Genomic DNA, 26,197 nt, shown 5'->3' with positions numbered 1-26,197 from the left:
TATTGCTATATATCAGATTTTAGTCCCCTATAGAACTGCAGTGGAACTTTTTAGTACATCCTGCATCTATTACCATTGGAATTGAAGTTTGTTAGGCCCAGTTCTTCTCTTTTTGGGAAAATTTTGGTAGAAAAATAAGCTCCATAGTGAGAAGTGTGAGCATTAGCAAGTTAGCAAAGCAGTCCAGGTGCTAAAGCAACAGTGTGAAATTAAACCCAAAAAAGGAATTGGGAACTAAATGTGAAGGACTAAAATGAAACTGAAGAAAGAGGAAATTCTCTCACGATTATACACACTTAAGTATGGGTAAAAGTACTTTTGAAAGCACACATCCATCCAAATTTGTAACTGTGTAAATGCTAGTGCTAGAACCGGTGCTAGCAGTAGTGCTACCTTTGCAATAAGGTCTTAAAATCAGACCTTGTTTCGATTTCATTTTTTCTGCCTCTACATCACGATCAAACAATTTGAGAAGTGGGTGAATTCTCCATCTAAGTGTGAAGGACTGAAATACAACAGAGGAAAAAGGAAAAAATAGATTCCTTCCTTTACAGACACGGGCCTGCTTGGCTGTGTTAACATGTTATTGACTATATTTAACAGAAAAATGCACAGATGCCTCCAACACTGAGTATAATAACAAATCTATCATCCTTCCAATCTTAAAACTAATCAGTTTCAGCTGCTTCGTCACAACCAAAGCTGCTCACTGTCATTATGTTCCTCTTTAAACAGACACTAACATTCTCACAAGCAGCTACCCAAACTCACCTTAGCTGCCTTCAGCTTTTTTTCTCATGTGCGTCTAAAATGGCTAAAGAAGATATTTCCGGGGAGATTAGATATAAGATAATCCACTTGTATAAGGAGGATCAAATGAAAATAAGCCAAAAAAACAGGAGTCTCCAAAACTAGAGTTCAAAAGATGATTAAAAGCTACAGAGAAAATGGGACTCCTAACAACCACCTGGAAGACCTGGTTAGAAGACCGAAACTGTCCCCATCAGATAAACAGCACTTAAAGCTTTCATCTTTGAGAGAGAGCAGAAAATCAAGCTCCACTCTTGCTTCAGATCTGAAAACATCCATGTGTTTCTGTCCGTCCTTCCACTGTGAGAAGACTATCAAGAAGCCCTTACTGAGAAAAGGAAAGACAAAAAAATGTGCTCTGAAACTGAGAAGCTGAGATGTGGAGTAAAGTTTTGTGGACTGATGAGTCTAAATTTGTTATTATGACTCCAAATTTGAAAGCGCAACCAACTTCTAAGACTGAACTTTGGAGGTGTGGAAAAATCCCTGCAGATTTCATTGAAAAACTGACAGCAAGTCTCCTAAAATGAATGGAAGCTGTAATAAAAGCAAAGGGTGGACACGCTAAATACTCCAACAATCCAAGGGCCTCTATATTTGATTCTCAGTGCACTGCTGTACTAAAACGTTTTTGCGCTTGATGATTAAAGAAGACGCAGGGCACGTTCTTCATCGCTGATGACGTTTATTAGAAATGGCTATAATTGAGAAACAAAGAAATGCAGCTTTCAGTATGTGATGTGTCCTCTTGTTGAGAAGGTGGGCAGCAGACTCTCGCGCGAGGCTTGTAGGAGAGGAGGTTGATTGTGGTTTGGAAGCTTGTTGGTGTGCCGACTTTTGATCTTCTTGTCTGTTTTAGTTCAGCTCGTTAGGTACGGTTTTATTTTTTGTTTTTTTGGCACTTTTACTTGACACACTAAGCTTTGATTCCTACACATTTGTTTGATTAAAGAGAAGGAGAAAGTATTTTAAGCTGGTTAGCTTAATGCTGCCTAACTGAAAGAATGAGTGTGACAGTTCAAGCTGAAACTCAAGATTTTTCAGACTTTTCTTTACGTTGTTTTCATTTTCTAACACTTATCAAGCTTATCCACTTGGCTTGTTTAGAAATTGCCTTACTTAGAATCAATGTTTCTATCAAACATCGTTCTTTCTTTGCTCGTTTAAAGTAGGAACGGCTTGTTTGTTATGGTTAGAAATAACATGTTGTTTACTGCAGTAAGAAGGCAGAACATAAAATGTGATGACATGTTGGGTATTATGTGAAATCGAAAGTTTAGAAAAATCTCAGGCTTAAGTTCGTAGCTACTCTGGTAGAGACAAAATGGTGCAGCTGGAAAATGGTGAGGAAAAATGGCCACCACCCAAGGTGTGATGGTCAGATTAGGGAGGGCTATTTGAGTAGACTGTTCTGTTTGAGCCTTTTGTTTTATTGGTTCGACAACAGTATTGCCAAAGGGAGTTTAACTCTTTGGCCAAAAAAAAGGGCAGCAGACGACGGACATTATTTTAATTTTTTTTGGTTTTTCAGAGATGGAATAAAAACTACATTTGATGTTGCAATTTAATTGATTTTATGATGGGCTACTAGTCTGGTCATTACAATCAAGGTATCAGTGTAATGGGAGGAATGACTGGCTGGACAGTTTTTCTCTGCATAATATCAGTTTTTTACAGTTTTTAGATGTTACTTTAAAAAAAAAATTTGTCCCCTTCATTTTTTGAAGTGCCCCATATTGTCCCAACCCAGATAGCGAGCATATATCGGTCTACTGGCTTGATAAGGTCGGCACTCTGCTGACTGTTTGCCACTGCTGGTCCAACCTTGGACCAAACAGACTATTGTCCTGCATACAAGCCTAACTAGTTTTATTCTCTTCAAACAGATTTTAAATGCTTAAACTAAGACAAATATTACAAACAACTAAAAGAAAAAAATAATGACTAGGCCTAATAAAAACACTGAGCTGGATTAAAATTATTTACTAAACTAATTTATAAAGTATAACTAAAGAAAGGAAGGAAATAAGTAAATTGGACTGTGAGTGGAAAATGAGCGATGATAAGTGGAATTTTGTCTAATAGTCTTCTTAACCAACTTAGGAACCAGGGGTCACACTGTCTAAAACACAAATATAGCCATTTTATTCACTATCCAAAACCACCACTGAACCTACATGTGTCTTCTGAGTTTTATGTGTAATGCTGATAATTGTAAAACAGTGATAAATATGAAGAAATAGTTTTTCTTTGGGGACTAATTTACCTTACAGTGCCATGCATGTATCCCTCCACCAGTATCTAATAAAAAATATATTTTAAGCCAAAGCTTTTCTCAAAACTATCACGAATAAGTTTCATATAGTATAATTATTTCATGTATTAATTTACTGTGGGAGCTTTAAAAAAGCACTAAACTCAGATGTCTAATTCCTTTCACTACCACTGTGAACAATTCTGACTTGGTAAATTTTGTCTAGAACCACTCAGCATGACTTTGTTTACAATTATGCAGAACTTCGTAAAGTTTTTTGGACTTCCCCTTTGATGATGCCTAAGTACAAGGTACTGCCACCCCTACTAGCATATTAAGTCAAGCAGTTTTGATCAGTGAACCTGTAGAGAGGAGAATTTCCACTCTGTAATGTCTTCCGGGTTTCTTAAACCTATCTAGAGGGCGCTCCCGAGCAAGTCCAAAATGAATGGATTAAGATGGAGCATTTAAACAAAATCATAGTTTATAAATGCTTAAACATTTTAATGTAAAAGGATACATGTATTACCTGAACATAGAACAGCATAAAACAGTTTAACACTGCTGTTATATTTTTAAGAGCTTTTAAACTGGAGTTATAGGAGAAATGAAAGGCAAGTTGTGGGCGGGTGATTAGAAACTATTTTAACCTTTTGTTTTTAGCCGTTGAGCTCCATTCACTCCCATTCATTGAGGACTCGCTTGTGGGCACCCTCTGGCGTTTTGCAGTCATGTTTTTGATATAATGGGGGAAATAGGAAGAGGCCAGGCTCCTCATAAACTGGCTCTGGTTTTGATGTTTACTTTTTACTCTCTGCCTCTATTGTGTCTCTGAGCAGCTTGAGGAATGGGAGACTGGTCCATTCTCGGCCGCTTCCTGACAGAAGTGCAGAACCACTCCACTGTGATCGGCAAGATTTGGCTGACCATGCTGCTGATCTTCCGCATCCTGCTGGTGGCGCTGGTGGGCGACGCCGTGTACAGCGACGAGCAGTCCAAGTTCACCTGCAACACCCTGCAGCCCGGCTGCAGCAACGTCTGCTACGACACCTTCGCCCCAGTGTCCCACCTGCGCTTCTGGGTCTTCCAGATTGTGCTGGTCTCCACGCCGTCCATCTTCTACGTCATCTACGTGCTGCACAAGATCGCCAAAGATGAGGAGCACAAGATTGAATCGAAGGACAAGGTGCACGAGGCAGCTACATTAGAGACTGACCATGAGGAGGCACTAGAGGTCAAAACTCCCACCTTGCTGGCTCAGTCTGAGGAGGTCTGGGGCCCTCAGGAGGTGGAGGGTCTGGACCAGACTTTACTAGCAGAGGACTTTGGCGAAGTGGCCAAAGATCCCACTGAGCTGTCCAGTCATGTGCTGCTCACATACATCGTCCACGTGGTGCTGCGCTCCATCATGGAGCTTGTGTTCCTCGTGGGTCAGTGCTGCCTGTTTGGCTTCGAGGTGCCCTACCTGTTCCAGTGCGATACGTACCCCTGCCCCAACCGAACGGACTGCTTCGTGTCTCGCGCCACTGAGAAGACCATCTTCCTCAACTTCATGTTCAGCATCGGCCTGGGCTGCTTCCTGCTCAACGTGGTGGAGCTGCACTACCTCGGCTGGGTCTACGTCTTCCGGATCATCTGCCTCGCCTGCTCCACGTGCTGCGAGCCGGACGAGGACCCGAACCTCGTGCAGCGCCTGCAGGCTCTTTACGCCAATCCCAAGCCGCTCCTGCTCCAGCTCACTCACTCCCTGCGGGGGCACCTGCTGCTTCACCCTTCTCTTCCGGTGACCCTGGAAAGCTGCCCCGTAGCTGCACATGAAACCTCCATCTCCTTTGAGGCAGACTCCACCGTGGAGTACATGAGAGGGCCAGACAACAAGGAGCGCGCCAAACTGGGCAGATGCAAAAAGGCCTGGCTGTGAATTGTGTGTTTCTGAGGCCTCCACTGATTTTTCAACACTTCTGCCTAATGAAATGGTTAACATGCCAACAAAATCATCCTGGGTTGTTTGGTGTGAAATGCTTTGTTTAGAGAAACTTACAGAATTGTCAGAATTGTTCACAGTGGTGGTGATAAGAACCAGATGTCTGAGGAGTTTAGCGCCTCTAAAAACTCCCTCACAGAAAGAAAGTTATCACATTCACTGGTTATGAATGCACTGCCTGGAGTCTGATACATTGTTTTATGGTAGATTTGGTCTAAAACATATTATAATCAATGTATTTCGATCATGGTGGAGGGATACATGAGGGGCGTCCTAAGGCAAAACAGTCCCCAAAGAGAACTTATTTTTCTCAGAAGACAAGTGAAGCTTCACTGGGTGGTTTTGGATAGTAAATAAAATTGCTATATTTGTGTTGTAGACATTGTGACTCCTGGTTCCTATCACTCACTGTAAAGAGTCGGCACGTTTCTCTGCAAATGAACAATTTCACATCAAAGCATTCTGAATGACTTTGTTTATATATCAAACACTAAACTATCCAGAAATTTTGAGAAATAGGTGAAATTCCCCTTTAAAGGAAAAGTTCTACATTTTTCAACCTAATTTCTTTCATCTGCTTCATCTGGATCGTACGGTCAGTCACCACAGACAATTATTTTTATGCATTACCCTGTAGAACCGAGAACCCACTGACTTCAGTGTCACTTATAATGGAAGCCAGTGGTCACTTGACCATGTTTAAAATACATGGCAAGTACAACTGTTCAGTTCAAACCATGCAAGCTGAGAATGGCTTACCAAAGCTGTTCTTATGAAGTTTAACAACCTTTGGAGAAAAGCTGGAGCAACAGTTGGTTACATTCACTTTCCCTAAAGGTTTTCTCTAAGGATCACTACTCATGCCACTGCAATGGTAACCACATTATGATTACCACATATCCTTCCCACCAGTCCAAACAGCCATTATGTACAAATGATTAATCTTGTAGGAGGTACCAAGAGATTAGACATAAGACTGTGCTTACGACAAGAAAGGAAAAGAAACAAAAAACAGAAACGAGTTAACAAAAAAAATGAGCAGGACTCCTAACAACCACCTGGAAGACCTGGTAGACCACCAACACTGTCCCCATCAGATAAACAGCACTTAAAGCTTTCATCTGTGAGAGAGAGGAGAAAATCAAGCTGCTTCAGATCTGAAAAAGTCCACAGGTGTTTCTGTCCATCTGTCCATCCTTCCACTGTGAGAAGACGACTCAGCGCTGTGGGTCTGAAAGGATGTGTAGCTGTCAAGAAGAACCTCACTGAGAAAAGGAAAAGAAGACTTGCATATCAAACAAAGAAGCTGCTGGTGTTTCTCAGAACAATGGATTGACCACCCCACAGTCCACATCCTCAACATCACTGAATAAGTTTGGGATTATTTGGATTGTGAGAAGCAGAAAATGCGACCAACTTCTAAGACTGAACTTTGGAGGTGTGGAAAAAAAACCCTGCAGGTTTCTTTGAAAAACTGAAAGCAAGAATTGAAGCTGTAATAAAGGCGAAGAGTGGACACGCTAAATATGGGAACACTTTAAAAATACTGAAAAGCCAAAAATTATATATTTAGTGTGTTCTGAGTCAACAGGCTCTCCATTCTTGTCTAAGTACAAGGAAACAAGTTGAAATTATTGTTCATGGTAACTGAACATACACTAGCGATGCAGCATATAGAGATCAGAATAAAAAAAATTAAATATTACTTCAATGCATCAACTGAACTTTGTGTGGAAGTCTCCTGCTGGCCTGTGTCTGTCCAGCTGTTGTTTTCTAAAACTCAAAAATCACTTGTCTGGCCTCTTTCTATTGAAATTTGCAAAACAACCATATAAAAGGCCAGCTTGTACCCACAATGAGACCAAAAATATGTTAAATATACACCAGTCAGGCATAACATTATGACTACCTCCTTGTTTCTATGCTCATTGTCCATTTTATCAGCTCCACTTACTATATAGGTGCACTTTGTAGTTCTACAGTTACAGACTGTAGTCCATCTGTTTCTCTGCATACTTTGTTAGCCCCCTTTTACCCTGTTCTTCAGTGGTCAGGACCCCCATGGACCCTCACAGAGCAGGTACTATTTGGGTGGTGGATCATTCTCAGCACTGCAGTAACACTGACGTGGTGGTGGTGTGTTTGTGTGTGTTGCGCTGGTGCGAGTGGATCAGACACAGCAGTGCTGCTGGAGTTTTTAAACGCTTCAGTGTCACTGCTGGACTGAGAATAGTCCACCAACCAAAAATATCCAGCCAACAGCGTCCTGTGACCACTGATGAAGGGCTAGAGGATGACCAACACAAACTGTGCAGCAGCAGATGAGCTATCGTCTCTGACTTTACATCTACAAGGTAGGAGTGTCTAATAGAGTGGACAGTGAGTGGACACAGTGTTTAAAACTCCAGCAGCACTGCTGTGACTGATCCACTCGCACCAGCACAACATACACTAACACACCACCACCATGTCAGTGTTACTGCAGTGCTGAGAATGATCCAAATAGTACCTGCTCTGTGAGGGTCTATGGGGGTCCTGACCACTGAAGAACAGGGTAAAAGGGGGCTAACAAAGTATACAGAGAAACAGATGGACTACAGTCTGTAACTGTAGAACTACAAAGTGCACCTATATAGTAAGTGGAGCTGATAAAATGGACAGTGAGCGTAGAAACAAGAAGGTGGTCATAATGTTATGCCTGACCGATGTATTTCTTGTCACATGACCTAACTGCACCAAACTGGCCAGTGTGTCCACATGCGACTGTTTTCATGCCTTTCTCCTCCTTGGCTGTGTTTGTAGTGCTACAGGTGGAGGAGTTCAGCACTGTTAAGGTCATTAAGCATCATGAGGCCTTAACTGATCTGCTGAGCTTGACATGGGAGTCACTGTCTGGCCTTCAGTCTCCCTCCAGTGGTTTTGTTGTTTCTAAAACTTTTTTTTTCAATTATTCGTCTGGACAATTTCTTTTGAAATTTGCAAAAACAGAATCATCAAAATTTGCCTCTGCTGAAGGAAATACAGCGACTGCACGGCAAGAAAATATGACAAAAATAATATAGCAATATTTGTAAGGAATAAGTCTCAGAATTCAAATGCAATAAAATAGGAAAGAAGGAAAGGAAGGAAGGAAGGGTGAAAAGAAGAAAGAAGGACAAGAAAAAGAAAGGAAAGAAAAGAAGAGAAAGAATGGAAGAAAGCAAGTAAAAAAGAAAAGAAAGGGAAAAGGAAAGAATAAAAGAGAAGAAAGAAGTACAGAATAAAAAGAAAGGAAAGAAAAAGAAGAAATGAGTACAGAAAAAAGAAAGGAAGTGAAGAAAGAGAAGAAAGGAGTACAGAAGAAAAACAAATAAAAGAAGGAAAAAAGAAAGAAAGGAGAAAGAAAATAAGGAATTAAGTAAGAAATACAAAGAAATAAATGAAGGAATGAGAGAAATTAGGGAAAAGAGAGAAAAGGGAAAGAATGGAAAAAAGGAAATAATAAAAGAGAAGAAAGAAGAACAGAGGAAAGAGAAAGGAAGAAAGAAAAATAGAAAAAAGAAAAAAAAAGAAGAAAGGAATACAGAAGAAATGTGTGGGTGAATGTTTGCAAGCTTGGATTTACACAGATGGATTTTTTAAAAATGAATACATTTAAATATTTATATTTATGAAAAATGTATGTATTTTTTTATTTAGTCTTTTTATTTTATTTTTTTGAAAAGCTGATGTAAGAAGACCTGCACTGGATTAAAGAATGTGTGGCAGCCACTTGAGCCCGCAGCTGGACCTCTCAGTGTTTTTTGGCACCAAGAATATAAATATTTAAATTATGAAAGACAAAAATTTTAATTTCTTGATTTCTTGACATTTAAACAAAATAAAAGTCCACTTGGCCCTGTTCTTTTGGAATAAAGCATTTTTTCACTGTTTATGAGTGCGTTTGTGCTTTCCAAAGACAAAATGATCAACCATTTCTAAGCCATTTCAATCCATCACAAATAAGCCCAGTTTTGTGTTGTGTCCAGCCTGGTCCAGAAGAGGGCGCTATCAACATACAAATGACAGCACCGTCACAGGAATGCCACTTTCCATCCCTGTTCACAATACATCTTTCCTACGTCTTATAACAGTCACACATTTGTCCTCAAACTCCTTTGTAATGTTATTTCATACAGATTTAACTTTCTTAGACGGAGAGAAAACTTCACAAAACTTTTGGTGAGTGGCCCGGCCAGCAGAGGGCGCTGCAGTCAATGCGTTTCAATGCGTGTTTTTTAACCACCCGTTTTTCGACATCCTCCGCCACCTACGCTTCGATTGGCTAGCAAGTCGAACACTCCGCCAATCGATGCAAACTGTTTGCTAATTATGCAAATCATATTCGCAATATGCAAATCACAGAGCTGCCGAGTTTGACCTACAGCACAGGTGGGCGGTGATTGTCGGAATACGGGTGGGGAAAATAACAACGCTCGCCAAATCGGCACAGGTCCGTCAAGCCAAAAGCACCGCGGCTGCTACAAAAGTGCTAAAGCTGTATTTACCTCTCTATCTAATCCAGACAGCGGAAAGAAAGCGCCCTATTTCTTCCAGCTCGGTGTTTAAACGGTGAGTTTTTCAACGCTTTGCTTTCTTGTTGACATGTTTCCCTTTCAGGTGACAGCCGGGCAAAGAGGCTTAGTGGGAGATTTGGACTGTTAGCCTCAACTATATAGATATCTTATAAAATACCTCGCTGAGCTGGACATATAACTGCTGTTTTGGCGGAGTGACACAGCGAAACGAGGCTGAAGTTGGTTTACTATGCGAATTTTTCCGTTCCACCTTAAATGGTGCAGCGCCAGAATGGAACTGCTGCACCATTTAAGGTGGAACGGGAAAATTCGAATGAGAAGCTAACTTAAGCTTCGTGCTCTGCTGCTTCTGTGAAGCCACGCGACACATTTGTTATTGTAAAAGGTCACATTAAATTATATATATAGTGCATCATTTAGGTGTAAAGTTCACACAGCAGGCAGCGCTTTCAGGAAGTGAGTCTATAGACGTTTCGGGAGTTTTCACTGAGGTGACTGAACACGTTCGCCCGCCTGTTTTATGCTCTGTCAGACGTTTTTGTGAGAGTAAGTGGTCATATAAAACGCGCAGACCTGAAAGTGGGCTTTATTTCTCCTTCATCGCTCTCTACCTGTCGTTAAAGGTGCCCCGCAGCCAATAGGAATGCGCCACGTCACGTCACAGAAGGCGTATGGCGGAGGAGTTCTCGGTTAAAGGGACATTCCACCCGTTTTTCAAAATTGAAACAATGCGGAATAATTCAGACCTTGAGATGTAAACACAGTCGTTCAGAGATTCAAGCCTTCTGAGTTTTTATATGTAATGTTGGTGATGCAAAAATAGTCATAAATCTGTTTTCTCTGGGGATTATTTTGCCTTATAACACCCTGCGTGTGCCCCTCCGCCATGAATGGATCAAAATAAATTGATTAAAATACATTTTAAATCAAAACTTTGCCACAAAACTGCCATTAAACAATGTATCAGACATCAGGAAATGCATTCATAACCATTTCATGTAATGACTTTCTGTGTAATGTAATCACTTTCTGTGAGGGAGCTTTAAGAGGTGGGCGTCTGGTTCCTGTCACCACCACTGTGAACAATTCTGACTCAGCAAGTTTTTCTAGTGCAAAGCATTTCACGCTAAATCACTCTGAATAACTTTGTTTACATCTCAACCTATTAATGGGGAGAACTTTTGAAAAATTGGTGGAGTTGCCCTTTAAAGGGTATATCTTTCAATATCTTTCATTGTTTGCATGTTATTATCTTTCCATGAACATTTGTGTAAAGTTGTGTCCCAAACACAGTCAAATTTCATTTTACGTCCTCTTTTTATGCCTTAGAATTAAACAGGCTGTTTTTGATGCCGTGCTGATATATGTAAATGACCTCTGCTCTGATTGGCTGTCCTGTATCGTGCCGCATTGAAAGAGCAGTCTCGGTTGAAACACTCTATATAACTTAGGTGTGGATGGGCGGGACTAAGCTGCTGTTGGCTGATGTATGTAAATGAGTTGGTTTGACATCACAAAAACAATGAATTCAAAACCAGCTGTTTCTTCAGCTCAGTGTTCATATATGGACAGGACCCCTTCTTTCACCTGAGGTCCACTTACAACATCTGTGTGGTTTTATGTATCAAAAACATACACTATTCATTTTTACATGAACATTTTCCAGCCTGACTATCCCTTTATCCCTAACAGAGCTCTGTTCTGATTGGCTGCCCTGTACGGTGCCTCATTCAAGAAGCAGTCCAGGCTAAAACACTCCTCATATCTTCTGTGTTAATGGGCGGGGCTTAACTGCTGTACGCTGAATGAGTGGATATATGTAAATGTATTTGTTTTTGTGACCTCACAGAAATGTTGAATTGAAAATGAGCTGTTTTTGCAGCTTAGTGTTCATATATGGACGGTACGCACTGGACGTGAATGGTGATATTGAATGAAGTATTACGTTGAACTCTTTTATTTCAGGCATTTGCAGAAAATTCAGTTTTCCATAATATGGGCCCTTTAATACATCAGAGTAACTTAAGTCAAACGTCTGTCAGGTAGGAAGAGGGTTACGAAGCATTCCTATTGGACAGTCCTAACTTTGGCTCAATTTGCAGCAAGAATGAGAAACCCTGCTTAAAAAAGTTTCTTTAGTAAAGGACATGGTTCTATATAGAATCATGAACACTCAAAGAACCCTTTGCATGAAGGATTCTTTGGATCATTATATGGTTCTTCAGATTGATGGAGATTGCGTTTTAAATGGTTCTATATAGAACCTTTTTGAAAAGGGTTCTAGATAGCGTCAAAAAGGTTCTTCTATTTTTAGGATATCAAGTCTGCACTCTTACAAAAGATGATTCTTCAAGGGTTCTTTAGTAAAGAAAATGGTTCTATATAGAACTATGAACACTTAAAGAACCGTTTGCATGGCTAAAAGGGTTCTGTGCATCATTAAATCGTCCTTCAGATTGATGAAGAATGCATTTTAAATGGTTCTATATAGAACCTTTATGAAAAGGGTTCTATATAGCACCAAAAAGGGTTCTTCTATTGTTATGATGATGCACTCATAAAAAAGATGGTTCTTCGAGGGTCCTTTGGTAAAGAAAAGGATTCTAGAAAGAACCTTGAACATTCAGTAAACCCTCTGAACGGTTATGGGGGTTCTTTGCATTATGAAAGGGTTTGATTGATGGAGAATGTGCTGTAGATGGTCCTATATAGAACCTTTTTGAAAAGGGTTCTATATAGCACCCAAAAGCATTCTTCTATTGTTACAAGCTTGACATCATACCAATAGAAGAACCCTTTTGGGTGCTATATAGAACCCTCTCATAATGCAGAGAGCCTTTTAATCATGCAAAGGGTTCTTTCAGTGTTCATGGTTCTTTATAGAACCCTTTTACTAAAGAACCCTTGAAGAAACATCTTTTTTAAGAGTGTGTAACACTGTGTGATTAAACGATTCTTTGCATCATGAAAGGTTCTTCAGAAAAGTGTTCTATATAGCACCCGTCTGTTGTTATGATGCCAAGCTTGTAACAATAAAAGAACCCTTTTGCGTGCTACAGAACCATTTTCATCACATTCTTAATCAATCTGAAGAACGTTTGCAGATTCAGAAGGTTCTTTGAGCTTTTTCCTTCACAGAAGAACCCTTGAAGAACTTTTTACATTTTTAAATTTGTCTACATTTTTGAAAATTTTAGAAGCGGGCTTTGTAAAATACCACGTTTTATTTTTCTCTGTTCTTTGTGAGGCTGTGTAATGTATTTTCAGAGGTGTGACAAAGTAAAACCATTGTATTTATGAACTGCTTCATCGTTTGTAGGTATTAAAGAGGTTGCTGAGCTTTGATTTTCTGCTCTAATTCTTTTGCTTCCTAAATTTTATGACTGAACTCTTTTGCGATTGGACTTGATTCACTGCCTCGCTTCTTTTTGTCCTCAGGTAGATGTTGCAGCACTGCTTTGCGCTGTTGCAAAGGAGGACGTTGGAATAAACATGACAGAAAACCAGTTCTGATGCTCTTTACCTTTATGGAAGAGCTCCTTCATACTTCTGCAAGAAAAGCACCTTTTGGGTCAGTGGAGCTTGACATCTGCAGCCAATCATGTTCAGCCTGATCAAAAAAGACAAGGAAAAGGAAAAAGATGGTTCAAAGAAGGACAAAAAAGAGAAGAAGGACAAGAAGGAGAGGATGTCCCAGGCTGAGCTGAAGAGCCTGGAGGAGATGAGTGTGAGGCGGGGTTTCTTCAATCTTCACCGTGGTGGTTCCAAGCGAGACTCCAAAGGTAAGCTGGAGATCTCCAGCCCCATCCCCATCAAAGTGGTTAGCAACACGGAGCTCACCCTGACGGACATGGATGCTGAGAGGTTCAATAACAGAGGCAGTGTGGTCCTGGACGCAGGGCCCATGAGTGCTTCCAGCTCCAGTGATGATGTTAAGGCAGAGAAGGACGCCCAAAGGTCCTCTGTCAAAGAGAAGGCTGCCAAATTCGGATCTTTGGCAAAGCAGAATTCACAAGTGGGCCAGATCATGAAACGCTTCTCTTTCTCTCAGAGGAGCAAAGAGGAGAGTCCCTCAGAAGGCTCGAATCCATCCGCACCCAACTCCGCCACCCCTTCTCCCCAAGTGGAGGCCAAAGTTTTTAACCCCCAGATCAAATACATCTCCCACCGCCGTGCGCCTCTCAAGAAGGTCCAGATACCCATGTTGGTGGAGAAGGTTTTCCCGGCAGACTTGCGTTTGCCTGCTGTGATGCCTCCCTCAGGTCCCTGAGCCCAGGGAGCTGGAGCTTCAGCGGCGCAACACAGGCGACTTCGGCTTCTCCCTTCGCCGGACCACCATGCTGGATCATCGGCCTGATGGCTCAGTCTACCGACGGGTGGTCCACTTCGCTGAGCCGGGCGCCGGAAACAAGGACCTGGCCCTGGGTCTGGTGCCAGGAGACCGTCTGGTGGAGATCAATGGGCTGAATGTGGAGAGTAAGAACAGGGATGAGATCGTGGAGATGATCCGTCAGTCCGGAGACACTGTGCGTCTGAAGGTGCAGCCCATCGTGGAATTGAGTGAGCTGAGCCGCTGCTGGCTCAGGAACACCACGGGGCTGCGCAGGGAGGCTTATGAGGTAAGACCATGTGTACCTAATGTGTTACCATAAACCAAGTCTTGGAGATCTACCACCTTGAAGGGTTCCAACATCGGTTCTAATACTTAGATGATCCAAAAGGCCTTGATCGACTAGGATCAGGTGTGTTGGATGGAATATGGATGGAACTCAACTCGGCAGGATGGTAGATCTCCAGGCCTGGAGCTTTACCCCAAATATCTGGAACTGTCCGTGATACCTTTAACAGCTAAGGTGAAAGGAGAACTAATTACATTTGCTGTTTCTTGCTATATGTGGTATAAGTAGTTGCTTATGGTCCACTGAGGCACCAGGGATTATGCAGGATTATGTTTGTTTCATATTGGTGGAATGAGTCCAGAGAATGTCTTGCACTTTTTCAGATCAAAATAAATGAAGCATACAGTGACGTGAAAAAATTAGAACACTCCATTAAATATTTAGTTTTTATTAGGAAACATGGACATATCAATGTTTGATCTTCTTTCAAATGGTAGCTATAGATAAAGGTGATATAAATGCATCACCTTTGCAAAAACAATAAAGAATTCATAATGGAATCTATGATCAAGAGCTTGCCAGCAGAGCAGCCCCAAAACATGACACTGCCACCTCCATGCTTCACAGTTGGTATGAGGTTCTTGTGCTCAAATTCTGTGTTTAGCTTGTGCCCAAATAATTCAACTTCGGATTCTTCTGTCCAAAGCACATTATTCCAGAAGTCCTGGTCTTTGTCTAGGTGTTCTCTGGCAAACTTTATTCTTGCCCTGATGTTTTTTTGACAGCGAGGGTTTCCTCCTTGCACACCTCTTTAGATGCATGTACTTTGACATGAGCTGTGGGAAGAGCTACCTATAGATCCGTGATGACATTTTAGGATTGGTGGAGATCTCTTTATGCACCTTGCGCTCTGCTCTTGGGATGAACTTGCTAGGAGGGCCTGACCTGGCCATGTTGGCCGTTGTTTTAAATGTTCTCCGCTTGTAAATTGTTTTCCGGACAGAATGGCTGATTTCATTCTGAGACACTTTTAAATCCCTTTTCAGACTCATATACATCTACAATCTTCTTTCTGAAGGCCTCTTTAGATCTCGCTGTGGTGATAGCACTCACTTCAACAGTCAAGAGCAAACCAAATTAAGTGTCTGAGGCTTAAAGAAGACAAATACTCCAGACTCCCCCAAAAGCCTCTCTATCGGTGCTCTAATCATTTGCAGCTGATGTGGTGTGTCTGATTCTAAATTTTAGGCATTTTAAGTAGTAATAAATGCGGGGGTGTCCTAACTTTGGCATCACTAGAAAACTGCATTTTTGTTAATTATGTTTTAAATTAAGGGCAGCACGGTGGCGCAGTGGGTAGTGCTGTCGCCTCACAGCAAGAAGGGCCTGGGTTCGATTCCCGGCAGGGCGGCCAGGGTCGTTTCTGTGTGGAGTTTGCCTGTTCCCCCTGTGTCTGCGTGGGTTTCCTCTGGGTACTCCAGTTTCCTCCCACAGTCCAAAAACATGCAGTCAGGCCAATTGGACATGCTAAATTGCCCCTAGGTGTGAATGTGTATGTCTGTCTGCCCTGCGATGGACTGGCGACCTGTCCAGGGTGTATCCTGCCTTCCGCCCAATGACAGCTGGGATAGGCTCCAGCACCCCACCGCGACCCAGAAGGATAAGCGGTTTAGATGATGAATGTATTTTAAATTATTTTTCAAAGACATTTGTTCAGTTTTATTTGTTTAGTTAAATTACCTCCATCTTTCAATGTTAAAATGAAGATCAAATGTTCATATGTTTAAATATGTTAAAAAAGACAGGTTTTCTTGGGGTGTCTTAATTTTTCCAGAGAACTGTATCAACGTTTTCTGTTCAAAAGGACATGATTGGGGTGGGTGGGAGGAGGAACACCAAATAGGATGTCACTTAGGGCCCTATATACATTACCATATGAATGTTTGTCTACTTGGAGGCAAACCTGAGTGGTTGGTTTGTTCCATTGTGACATAGTTATACATGATTAGAAGCTGTTGATGTTTCTGTTTCTTACTCTCTAGCATACCATTCATTTGTAGGAATCCTGAGAATGTGTTACTCCTTTCATATGTTACGAAACTACAGACAGAATGATGCATTGGCTCTCTCGCTCTACTTCCTTCAACATCTGGTATAAAATCGTAACTTTCTGCTGTTTTCAAGAGAACTTTTTGTTCTTTGTGTCACTAATTGTAGGGGAACGTTCCTCTGACACCGATTATGGTGCAGTTCATGAGGAACTCCACACTATTGTTCCAAGTGACAGAAGAAGCAGAGAGAGACAGGAATCAGGTTACTGTATAGCGTGTGCTATCTGTTTATCTTTTCGTCACTTAACCCACACAGTGGAATTCCTCTTTGAAGTGAATAGAATAGTGTTTCTTTGAACACAGCGTTGGATTCAGCTTGATCATATGAGAGGAGGATGTTGTATTATGCGGCCCAGTAGTCTCGCAGGACCAGATGTGATCTTGGAATGAGAATGTCTTGCAGACCCGGATCATCAAGTTATAGGCCCCTGGGCACAAATGTTTAGAGGGCTGTAACTGGCTACCTTTTTTCTCATGATAGCAGATTACATGAGGGCTCTCTAGCACCATGATAGCAGCACACTTACTGTTTTTTGAGCATGTCACTGCTGTCATCTTGAATTAGTAGTCAAGAATGATGGCTTAATATCAAGTTAAATTATTTGTCATTTAGTATGTTGTCATTTAGAAGCAACTGTGTTGACCTGCCTATATTTCACAAAGTAGGATCTCTCTGTTAGCCTGATAACTTAAGCCAAAAAACAAGCTTGTCCAAAAGCAAAAGATCTAAGAGAAGTTGAAAAATAGTTCATTTTTTGCTTGTGCTGCTAGAAAAGTTCCCACCACATGTCAAGACAACTGTTTAAGCCACTTTTCCACTGTATGCCAGCTCAGCTTGGCCTGACTCTACTCGTCTTGTATGGCTTTCCATCAGGCAAATCTGGTACCTGGTACTTGGTACTGGGTACTATTTTTGGTATCACCTGTGTCGAGGTTCTAGACAAACTGATCCGATACCAAAGGTGACGTGGAAAAACTGGTTAGTCGGAGAGAATCGTCACTATCACTCTAAACACATATGCTGACGTTAGCTACCAGGTTAGCGCACGCTCTTGCGTCACCTCCAAGCAACCAGAATCGTCTCGTTGCCTGAACTCTGAAGTTGTATTTGCCAAACTCTCCTGTTTTTTTCAGCAATACTTTTTCTTGCTGTCATCAGCCTTTTTTGAACTAAATTTTAACCACCTGGCATCGCTATGATGACCAGCTATATTGAGGTGGTTCTATATCAGCTGCGGAAAATAAAGTACCAAGTCAAGCTGTACCATTCAGTGGAAAAGTGGCTTTATATTCTGGTATAATTGCTCATGGGGAACTCTTAATGGCGTGCGCCCCTGGGCATATACCCACCAAACCCGTGGCATGATCTGGGCCTGATGTTTGTGGACAACCATGAGAATTTTTGGGCTAAATTTGGGTGAGAATTTAGTTTGGGAACAAACTGAGTATAAAGTTTCTAAACCAGTGGAGTGCCTTGTGAAAGCAGAGCTCGAAGTAGAAGGCGATGGTGCGCTTGTCGACATTGTCAGACGGACAGCAAGCCTGTCATTAGTACATGGATGTATTATGTATGGTTAACTTCTATTTGCATTAGCTAGTGATAGCATTTTGTTAGCTTGCTAAAGTGAAACTGAAAAAAACCTCATTATATATATATGCACACATTATATATATATATATATATATATATATATGTGTGCATATATATATATATACATATATAATGTGTGCATATATATATATATATATATACATATATAATGTGTGCATATATATATATATATATATATATATATATATATATATATATATATATATATATATATATATGTATATATATATAAGGGAAGCCATTCCGTGTGTGAAGGGCTGCAGCACGGCTTCATCAGTTTCACAAATGCAAGCACGGGTAGGAAATTAGAGTTGTTCTAAAATGTTCTAAACCCAAACAACATATCAGGGTTGATACAGGACGTGGATTAACATTAAAAGGGTTTAACAGATTGAGAGACAAACGTAACCGCTTTTGAGCATCTTAAAGCCGTGGACGGCACGTTTTCGTACATTTAGGTTGTTAACTTGACTGACAATCACAATAAATCACGAACGCAAACTGTGCAGCAGCAGATGAGCTATCGTCTCTGACTTTACATCTACAAGGTGGACTGACAAGCTAGGAGCGTCTAATAGAGTGGACAGTGAGTGGACACAGTGTTTAAAAACTCCAGCAGCACTGCTGTGTCTGATCCACTCGCACCAGCGCAGCACACACTAACACATCACCACCACGTCAGTGTCACTGCAGTGCTGAGAATGATCCACCACCCAAATAGTACCTGCTCTGTGAGGGTCCATGGGGGTCCTGACCACTGAAGAACAGGGTAAAAAAGTGCACCTGTATAGTAAGTGGAGCTAATAAAATGGACAATAGGCATAGAAACAAGGAGGTGGACTTTTAAGCAAGTTGTCCCGAGATGTGTAGCCTTGCAACACTACCGTCCCAGTTGACATCTTAAAAGGCCTTTGTTAGTCAAGAGTGGCATCCATGATATCATCAGTGTTGAGTTTCAGTGAAGTAGCGCTGATCCACCTCAGGGATTTAACCCTTCCCCTGCCAATACACTTTAACACAGATGTATTGTCATGTCAGCATGAATAAAGGGCCAGATATGTATGTGTGCTCAGGGAGGTGACATTTTACAAAAGTAGGCTCCTGTGGTTGCCTCATGCTTGCTGAGTTATGTCATATAGAGTGGCATGTTCTTCCTAAATGGCCAATGTGTGAGTAGGTGTGGCGTCTATGTTACAGTACTTGCTTCGAATGTAAGATGCAAATAAATATATTCCAGTTAACTTGTCGCTTACTTGAATAAATAAGAGTTTTTTCATGTAGGAGCACCTGACACTATCAGTCATGTTGACATGACTCCATCTCTGTATAACACGGGATATTATTAACATTTCTTCAACGCTTCATTCCCCTGTTACACTGTGACACATTTTCACATTGCTTTCTGGCCCAACATTAAGGGTGGCCCAGTTTGAATATGTGGGCTACTGTGCTGGCTCTGCTTGAATACCCAGGTAGCCCAGTGCAGTACAAAGGCAGTAAATTGGAGGAAACTGTTGTAACATGAGATTGAAAGTAAATGTTTTGGTGGCCTTGTGTTTAGAGGAAGTGAATACTGAGGCCTTTATGTGGAGTTAGGCAGAAGAACACTTCTGTGTAAACATGTACACTTGTCTGTCATTGAGATCTTGTATCATGTGCGCTAGTTTGCTAGTTTATGTGCACCTACTTTGTATCTACACTCATTGGCCATTTTATCAGAATACAGTACCACATACAGTACTGTTCAAAAGTCAGAGACCACCTATCACCTATTTCATTTCCAGTCAGTACAGCTATCAAGCAAGTTGTTTGACATTTTGTAATGTCAGGAACGTACAATAACTAAATGTATTACATAATATAATATATTATAATATACTATATTACACAATGTATATACTTTTAACATTTAATATGTCCACTCTTTGCCTTTATTACAGCTTCTGTGCTGTTCAGAAGACTCAATTTCAGTTTTCAAAGAAACGTGCAGGGATATTTTTCCACATCTCTGAAGTTCAGTCTTAGATGTTGGTTGCGTTTTCTGCTTTTCGCTAAATAACCTAAATAATCCCAAATACATTGAGTGATGTTGTGGTCAGTTTATTGTTCTGAGAACGCCAGCAGCTTTTTTGTTTGATTTGCAAGTGCTCTTCTTTTGTGTCTATTTCCTTTTCTGAGTAACAGCTTCTTGACCGCTGCTCATCCTTTCAGACCCGCAGTGCTGAGTTTTCTTGTCACAGTGGAAAGATGGACAGAAGCACTTGGATGTTTTTAGATCTGAAGGAGCTTGATTTTCTCCTCTGTCTTAAAGATGAAAGCTTTAAGTGCTGCCTACCAGGTCATGCATGGTTGTTAGAAGTCCTCTGTGTCTATAAGTTTTCTTTGATCTTTTCATAATAATTGTCTTTTAATAATTTTCTTTAACTCCAGTTTTGGATACTCACAGCAGGTAGTTTACAAGTTAGGTAATTTACCTATATGGTAGGTGTTTCTGATAAAATGTCTAGATAATAAACTGGCAACTATGCATACTTCAGAGTTTAAGCCACAGTTGTGTCTAAAAATGTGGAGAATGTAATGTGAAACTGGGTCATGCTGTGTGTATATATATATATATATATATATATATATATATATATATATATATATATAAATATGCTATACTGTATATTGTAGTATACTGCAGTATACGGAGGATGGTATACTACAATACTACAATAAGAGGCTTACCCTCTACCCTCTACCCCACATGCTCTGCAGATGACAGCATCTGGCTCCTTCAGCCTCTCTTGTACATCATGTCTGCAGTGCATGTTTTATGAACCCCATCAGCTCGAGTTAATCAGGACATCAGTTCATCAGGCCTCTGTAATTGGGACAAGCTCCGGCCTTGCTCCTTGTCCAGCTTTTGCATGCTGAGCGGGGTGTGAAGATCCAGATGTGAGGAGTTGTTGTAAGGGGTTTTAGAATGTACTTATGAGAGGTGAAATTGAGTCTTGGGGGGCTCAAGCCTATCTAGAGTGGATTACATGGATTGCTTCTCAGCCTGCTGGACTGAACAGAGTGGAAGGGAATGTGTTACAGAGTGGCTGTTCCAGCACAGCCTGTTGTGTGTGTGTGTGTGTGTGTGTGTGTGTGTGTGTGCGTGTGTGTGTGCGTGTGTGTGTGTGCACAACCAGCAGGTGTTACTGAGTGTACGGATTGGGCCAAGCCCATTCTGTCTGCTCTATAAATAAGTTATGTGAGAAATCTCAATAGCAAAGTCCATTTTCTCGTGTTTTTGAAGGGCATGTTTCCTATTACATGGTGCATTTCTCACAGACATGTCCATTGGAGTCAGGAGATTGGAGCCTGGGGAGTCAAAGAAGGATCAGAAAGGCTGTCTAACACTTCGAAATGTTTTCACCCCTTACATGGGCCAAAAGCCAATAATAGCCACAGGTGAACAGCAAAACATAATGGATCTAAATTCATAACATTTAGAGGAAGGAAAATTATGAATTATTTATTTCTTGTCATTTATTTTCATGGCAGGCTGAACGATCTGTTGACATAACCTAAGGAATTCTCTGGAACAGGCCTGTGTCAGTAGTAGAGTGCTTTTATTTAGGTAACTAAAAAATGACTGCAGTCTGTTGAACTGTTAAACCAGGGCTTCAGTTGTGGGCCTTGGTGGTATTTTTGTCTTTTGTTTTACCTTTTTTATTTATAATTTCAACAAAGTATTTGCACGTTTTCCTCCTGTAACTTTGAGAAGAGCTCTAGTGGACAAAGAAGGAAATATAGTGATAGCGTGGAAGTTGGCATTTAATGTTCCTCAATAGTTCCTCAATATAATAATAGTTCAGTTCAGTAAAAGTTGATTGTAGGCTCCTTAATGGTGCAATCATTGGCCCCATGGTCAGGAAATCGCAAGTTTGATTTCCGGTGATGCTGCATCCATCCGTGGCTGGGAGTCCAAGAGATCACAGTTGGCCTCGCTCTCCCTGGGTGGGTAGGATGGCCCCCCGTCTCCCACATCACTCTGTACTAAGCCAGCCAGCACAGACATCTGTTAGTTGACGTACCAGAACTGGTGGTTGCCGCTTTCCTCCAAGCGCATTCAGCTGACCAATAATGTTGTGTTAGGGTATTTCAAAAAGATCTGGTGGCTGCTTTCGCAAGACTTTGAGGAAGCCTGTGTCACCCTTATACCACTGGTGGTTTCATGTAATTGGGAGAGTCCTAACTAGTGGGTGGAATTGGATACGACTAAATTGGGGAGAAAATTGGGGAAAAAAAAGTTGATTGTAGTTTGTCATCTTTAATTTGCCCACAAAACTGTAAGTAATCTAGTAAGAAAGAACTAAATGTCAGATGAACTTTACCATCCCGAGGCTGCTTGCCTTAGCTTGATGCCTTTTGTCCCAGGCTAATAAATTGTATGAGAGCTTAGACCTGAAGCTGTTTTGTCTGATGTCTGAAAGATGATGCCGTGGTCTGAGGATGTCCTAAAATGTACACCATAACACAGGCGGCTTTTTGCTTTTTGGACATTTAAAAGTTCAGTTAAGGTCATGTGGGGGAATAATACTGTCTCACAAAGATTGGTAATGAGCTTTGACTGTCCCTGGTGGTTACTGTGGTAACTCGTTTAACTGCCCTGGGCACAGGCCCACTGTAGCAGAAAAGGTGTGGTAAACTTGCTTGGTAAATGGACAGGAAGCTAAAGATTTGATAATGAAAGGTTGTCACTGTGTTAATACACTTTGTCTGGGTGGCTGGCTAAATGGTTTTGTGCTGTACCAGTAAAGCCTGTCTACTGGGAGTGGAGCATGCCTTCTTCAAATAAAGTAGTCAGGTGAGGTGTTGTAATCTGGAAAGATGTATCTGTTTTTCAGAAGACCTACTTGGGAATTCTTGCTTGGAAAAAGTCTAGTAACAGCATGTAATGACTAATCTTGTCTAATTGCATTGTTGTTTCTGGTTCCTGACCACAGAGTTGCTTTTGGGTGGTGATCCAATCTCAACACAGTAGTGACACTGACGTGTGTAGAAACCCAACACTACTGTCTGATGCACGACTACCAGCACCACCCATACTACCATGCCACTGCTTTGATAAAAAGGGTACACGTACTGTTCTCCATGGTACAATGTATATGTACCTTTAAAGGTCCAGAAAGTTCTGTTGCATATGTTCATGTGTTTTAAAGGTACAATACATTCACTTACCCAGAGAAAAGGGGCATACTTGTACACTTTCATATCTTCACTTATATACATACACAATCTAAGCCGCTTATCCTCCAGGCGATGCTGGAGCCTATCCTAACGCTTATTGGGCAGAAGGCAGGAAACACCTTGGACAGGGCGCCAGTCCATCACAGGGCAGACACATTCACACCTAGAGGCAATTTAGCATGTCCAATTGGCCTGACTGCATGTCTTTGGACTGTGGTAGGAAACCCACATAGACACAAGGAGAACATGCCCACAGAAAGGACACTGGTCACCCGGCTGGGGAATCGAACCCAGACCCTGCTTATCACCTGTTTACTTTTGATGATTCATGTGATATTTTTCTTTTCTGGCGCTAATACTGATGTTAAAAACTTGAGTATTGGCCAAAACTGATCTGATATGTTTTATTTAAAAAAATTGCTACGCTTTAAAATGAGCAATTTTGAAATCAAGCACTTCACTTAAGATGAGCTCTCACTGATAAGTCAGAGATAGATGCTTATTTGTCACTGTTTTGAACTAAATGTTTTAGCACAAAACCAGGAAAAAATCAGAAATGACATCACTTAACGATGGATATGATATTACACTATAAAAACCAGATATTAAGATATTAATATGGAAAACAACATTTAAACAAAGAGAAATAGTCAGATCGATATTTGTTTGGCTACAGTGTTGTCTGCTGAATGACATTCAGGTGAGGAAGCTAAGAATCCTCAGTCGTAGCTGAGAGTCGGAGATGATCAGAAAATAGCAAACTAGCTGAACAGTTTAGCTGATTACTGCGTAATGAACAACACAAATTTGGTATAACACATTAAAAGAACCGCGTTAGATATATGCTAGTGTACCTCTGTATTAACGCCACTACGCAGGGAGGCAAAAATCCCCTCAGATTTAGCTCTCATAACGTTACATCATAAAAATGGATGTATAAATGTGTAACTGGAATGTTTTGATCAAAAAACAAACAGACATGCTTAAAATTATGGTTACTTATGAAATGTAAACATTACTGTTCGGGATTTTTGGCCAAAGAACAGCTGAAAGCACATTCGGTTTTTGGCCGAACGAAAATAAGGAAAACTTGAAAAGTAAAGATCACATAGGTCTAGAATGAAGTGCAAAAATCTAACACAACAAATCATTTTTGTTACACTATTTCTCATTTTTGTAAGATAAGTTAAACTGTAAACAAATAGGTTAACCTTGTAATGTTCAGTAATATTATAATCATCATAATCATAAATTAAATGTGATCATAAAGGCTAGCTTTGATCAGAATTGGCGCATTTAACCTTTATGGCAAATGACACCTATAAGAATCAGCATTTATAAACATTCATGCCAGGTTATGTCAGTTGTCATGACAAGCTTATGTAGGTGTCATGTAGCCTTATGAACAATGCCCTACAGTAAAGCATTACCTAATATTCTTACTATAACCTTAAAATGAGAAATCTTAGATATAGAGTAGAGTTTACATATTTTCACTTGCTAGTAATTCAGGACAGGTATACCACTTCCTATCTCCAGGTGAAGCTGGCAGTGGTTTTCCATTTGAGTTGGGGCAGTTCTGTGCTGGACGGGGTGCTGATCTGTTATGGAGGCCTCTTTCCCCCACTGCTCCCAGGTCAGCGCACCCGTTCATCAGCCTTTACCTCTGGAGGTGCTGTGGAATGCTTGGGCCTCGTTCAGCTGGCTGCCTTTCAGAGTTCATTCACTCGTTTAGACAACACTGACAACTCTGCCTCCCAGCAGTGTTTTTTTTGTGCCCGCTGAGCAGTGATTGGAGCGATTTTTGCTCCAGATACGCAATGCTAGTCTCTTAAGTCGCTGCCATGCAGGCAAGCTGATCTCCTCCGGCTCCGGACGCTTGCCGCCACGCCCGCCGTGTTGTGGAGATTAGACTGAGTTGCCTGGAAAAGCTGCTCAGACAATAGAGATGAGCTGATCAGGAGGAGACAGACGACAAGCTCAAACAGGAGGGCAAGAAATGAAAATCTGAAAGATTTCAAACGCTTTAAACTGCAACATATGGAACATCACAGAATGGCTTATAGTAGTTATAATCAGTTATAATGCTACAATACGCTGAGACTTGAGACCTTGACCTTTATCATGATAGGCCATATCGCTGGCAATGTTGCTTGTGAGGCATTTGATAAGAGATTATAATGCCTCATGGTTCCCTATAGAAGGGCCCCACCTCATCAGGCCTTTAACTGTCCCAGATAGAGTCCATCACAGCCTCAGTGTGAGAGCGAGAAAATGATAGCGTTTGGGATTGACCTAGAAGCGGCTGTACTATAAAAAGATCCGGAGATTTATAAATCTAGATCATGCATTGCAGCTGCTGTGCTGTTCTATTTTGTGAAAGGAGAGATTCCTATAGAAGTATTAATTTGTGTTAATTACTGATTTTAATTAGCGTTTTCAGATTTCATCTTTTTCATCGTTATATTGTAGTAATACACAGCAGCAACACCTTCTGCCATGTCAGTGTCATTGCTGTGCTGAGAATGACCCACCATCCAAATAATGTTGGTCAGTGGTCGCCCTATGATGGCCCTGTTCCACTGTTGGAGGGGGCTGCATTGTGCAGCAACAGATGGGCTACAATCAGAAACGTCAACTTACAAAGTGCTCCTACAGTACTGACCTGCCTTCATTCCAGTCAAAATAGCCATTAAGTGCAAGTTATTAATGACAAAATGAAAGACTGGAGTTTAAAGCTTTCCTCTTGGAGCGATCAAGTTTTCTGTCCATCCTTCCACTGTGACAAGACAACTCAGGACTATGAGTCTGAAAGGATGTGTAGCTGTCAAGAAGCTCTTATTGAGAAAAAGAGACAGTCACATCAAAGAAAAAAGCTGCTGATGGGCTCAGAACGATGGACTGACCACCCCAGAGTCCAGACCTCAACTTCACTGAATGTGTTTGGATCATGAGAAGCAGAAAATGCTAAACCAACTTCTAAGACTGAACTTTGGAGGTGTGGGAAAAATATCCCTGCAGATTTCTT

The 26,197-nt window shown here is 41.1% G+C and overlaps 2 protein-coding genes across 2 annotated transcripts in view; both read left to right on the top strand.

Annotated features, from left to right (window-relative positions):
- The first annotated feature begins 3,911 nt into the window (after nucleotides 1-3,911).
- LOC118824893 (gap junction delta-2 protein-like) lies at nucleotides 3,912-4,985 on the top strand. The gene has a single exon (XM_036595344.1). It carries the CDS (start codon nucleotides 3,912-3,914, stop codon nucleotides 4,983-4,985), a length of 1,074 nt encoding a protein of 357 aa, XP_036451237.1.
- Nucleotides 4,986-9,473: 4,488 nt separating this feature from the next.
- myo18aa (myosin XVIIIAa) overlaps nucleotides 9,474-26,197 on the top strand; it is a 148,372-nt gene continuing 131,648 nt past the window's right edge. The window contains 3 exon segments of the mRNA XM_036595280.1: nucleotides 9,474-9,638; nucleotides 13,043-13,865; nucleotides 13,867-14,223. Coding sequence (XP_036451173.1) covers nucleotides 13,206-13,865; nucleotides 13,867-14,223 — 1,017 coding nt within the window. The 5' untranslated portion in view covers nucleotides 9,474-9,638; nucleotides 13,043-13,205.

The sequence above is a fragment of the Colossoma macropomum genome, unplaced genomic scaffold (genome assembly GCF_904425465.1).
Source record: "Colossoma macropomum unplaced genomic scaffold, Colossoma_macropomum, whole genome shotgun sequence".
Taxonomy (NCBI): Eukaryota; Metazoa; Chordata; class Actinopteri; order Characiformes; family Serrasalmidae; genus Colossoma; species Colossoma macropomum.
Note: the sequence above shows the minus strand (reverse complement) of the source record. Positions and strands in the feature narration are given on the sequence as shown.

Bases quoted from the DNA above. Each gene is read 5' to 3' on its own strand.
- LOC118824893 (XM_036595344.1), top strand. From the start codon at position 3,912: ATGGGAGACTGGTCCATTCTCGGCCGCTTCCTGACAGAAGTGCAGAAC.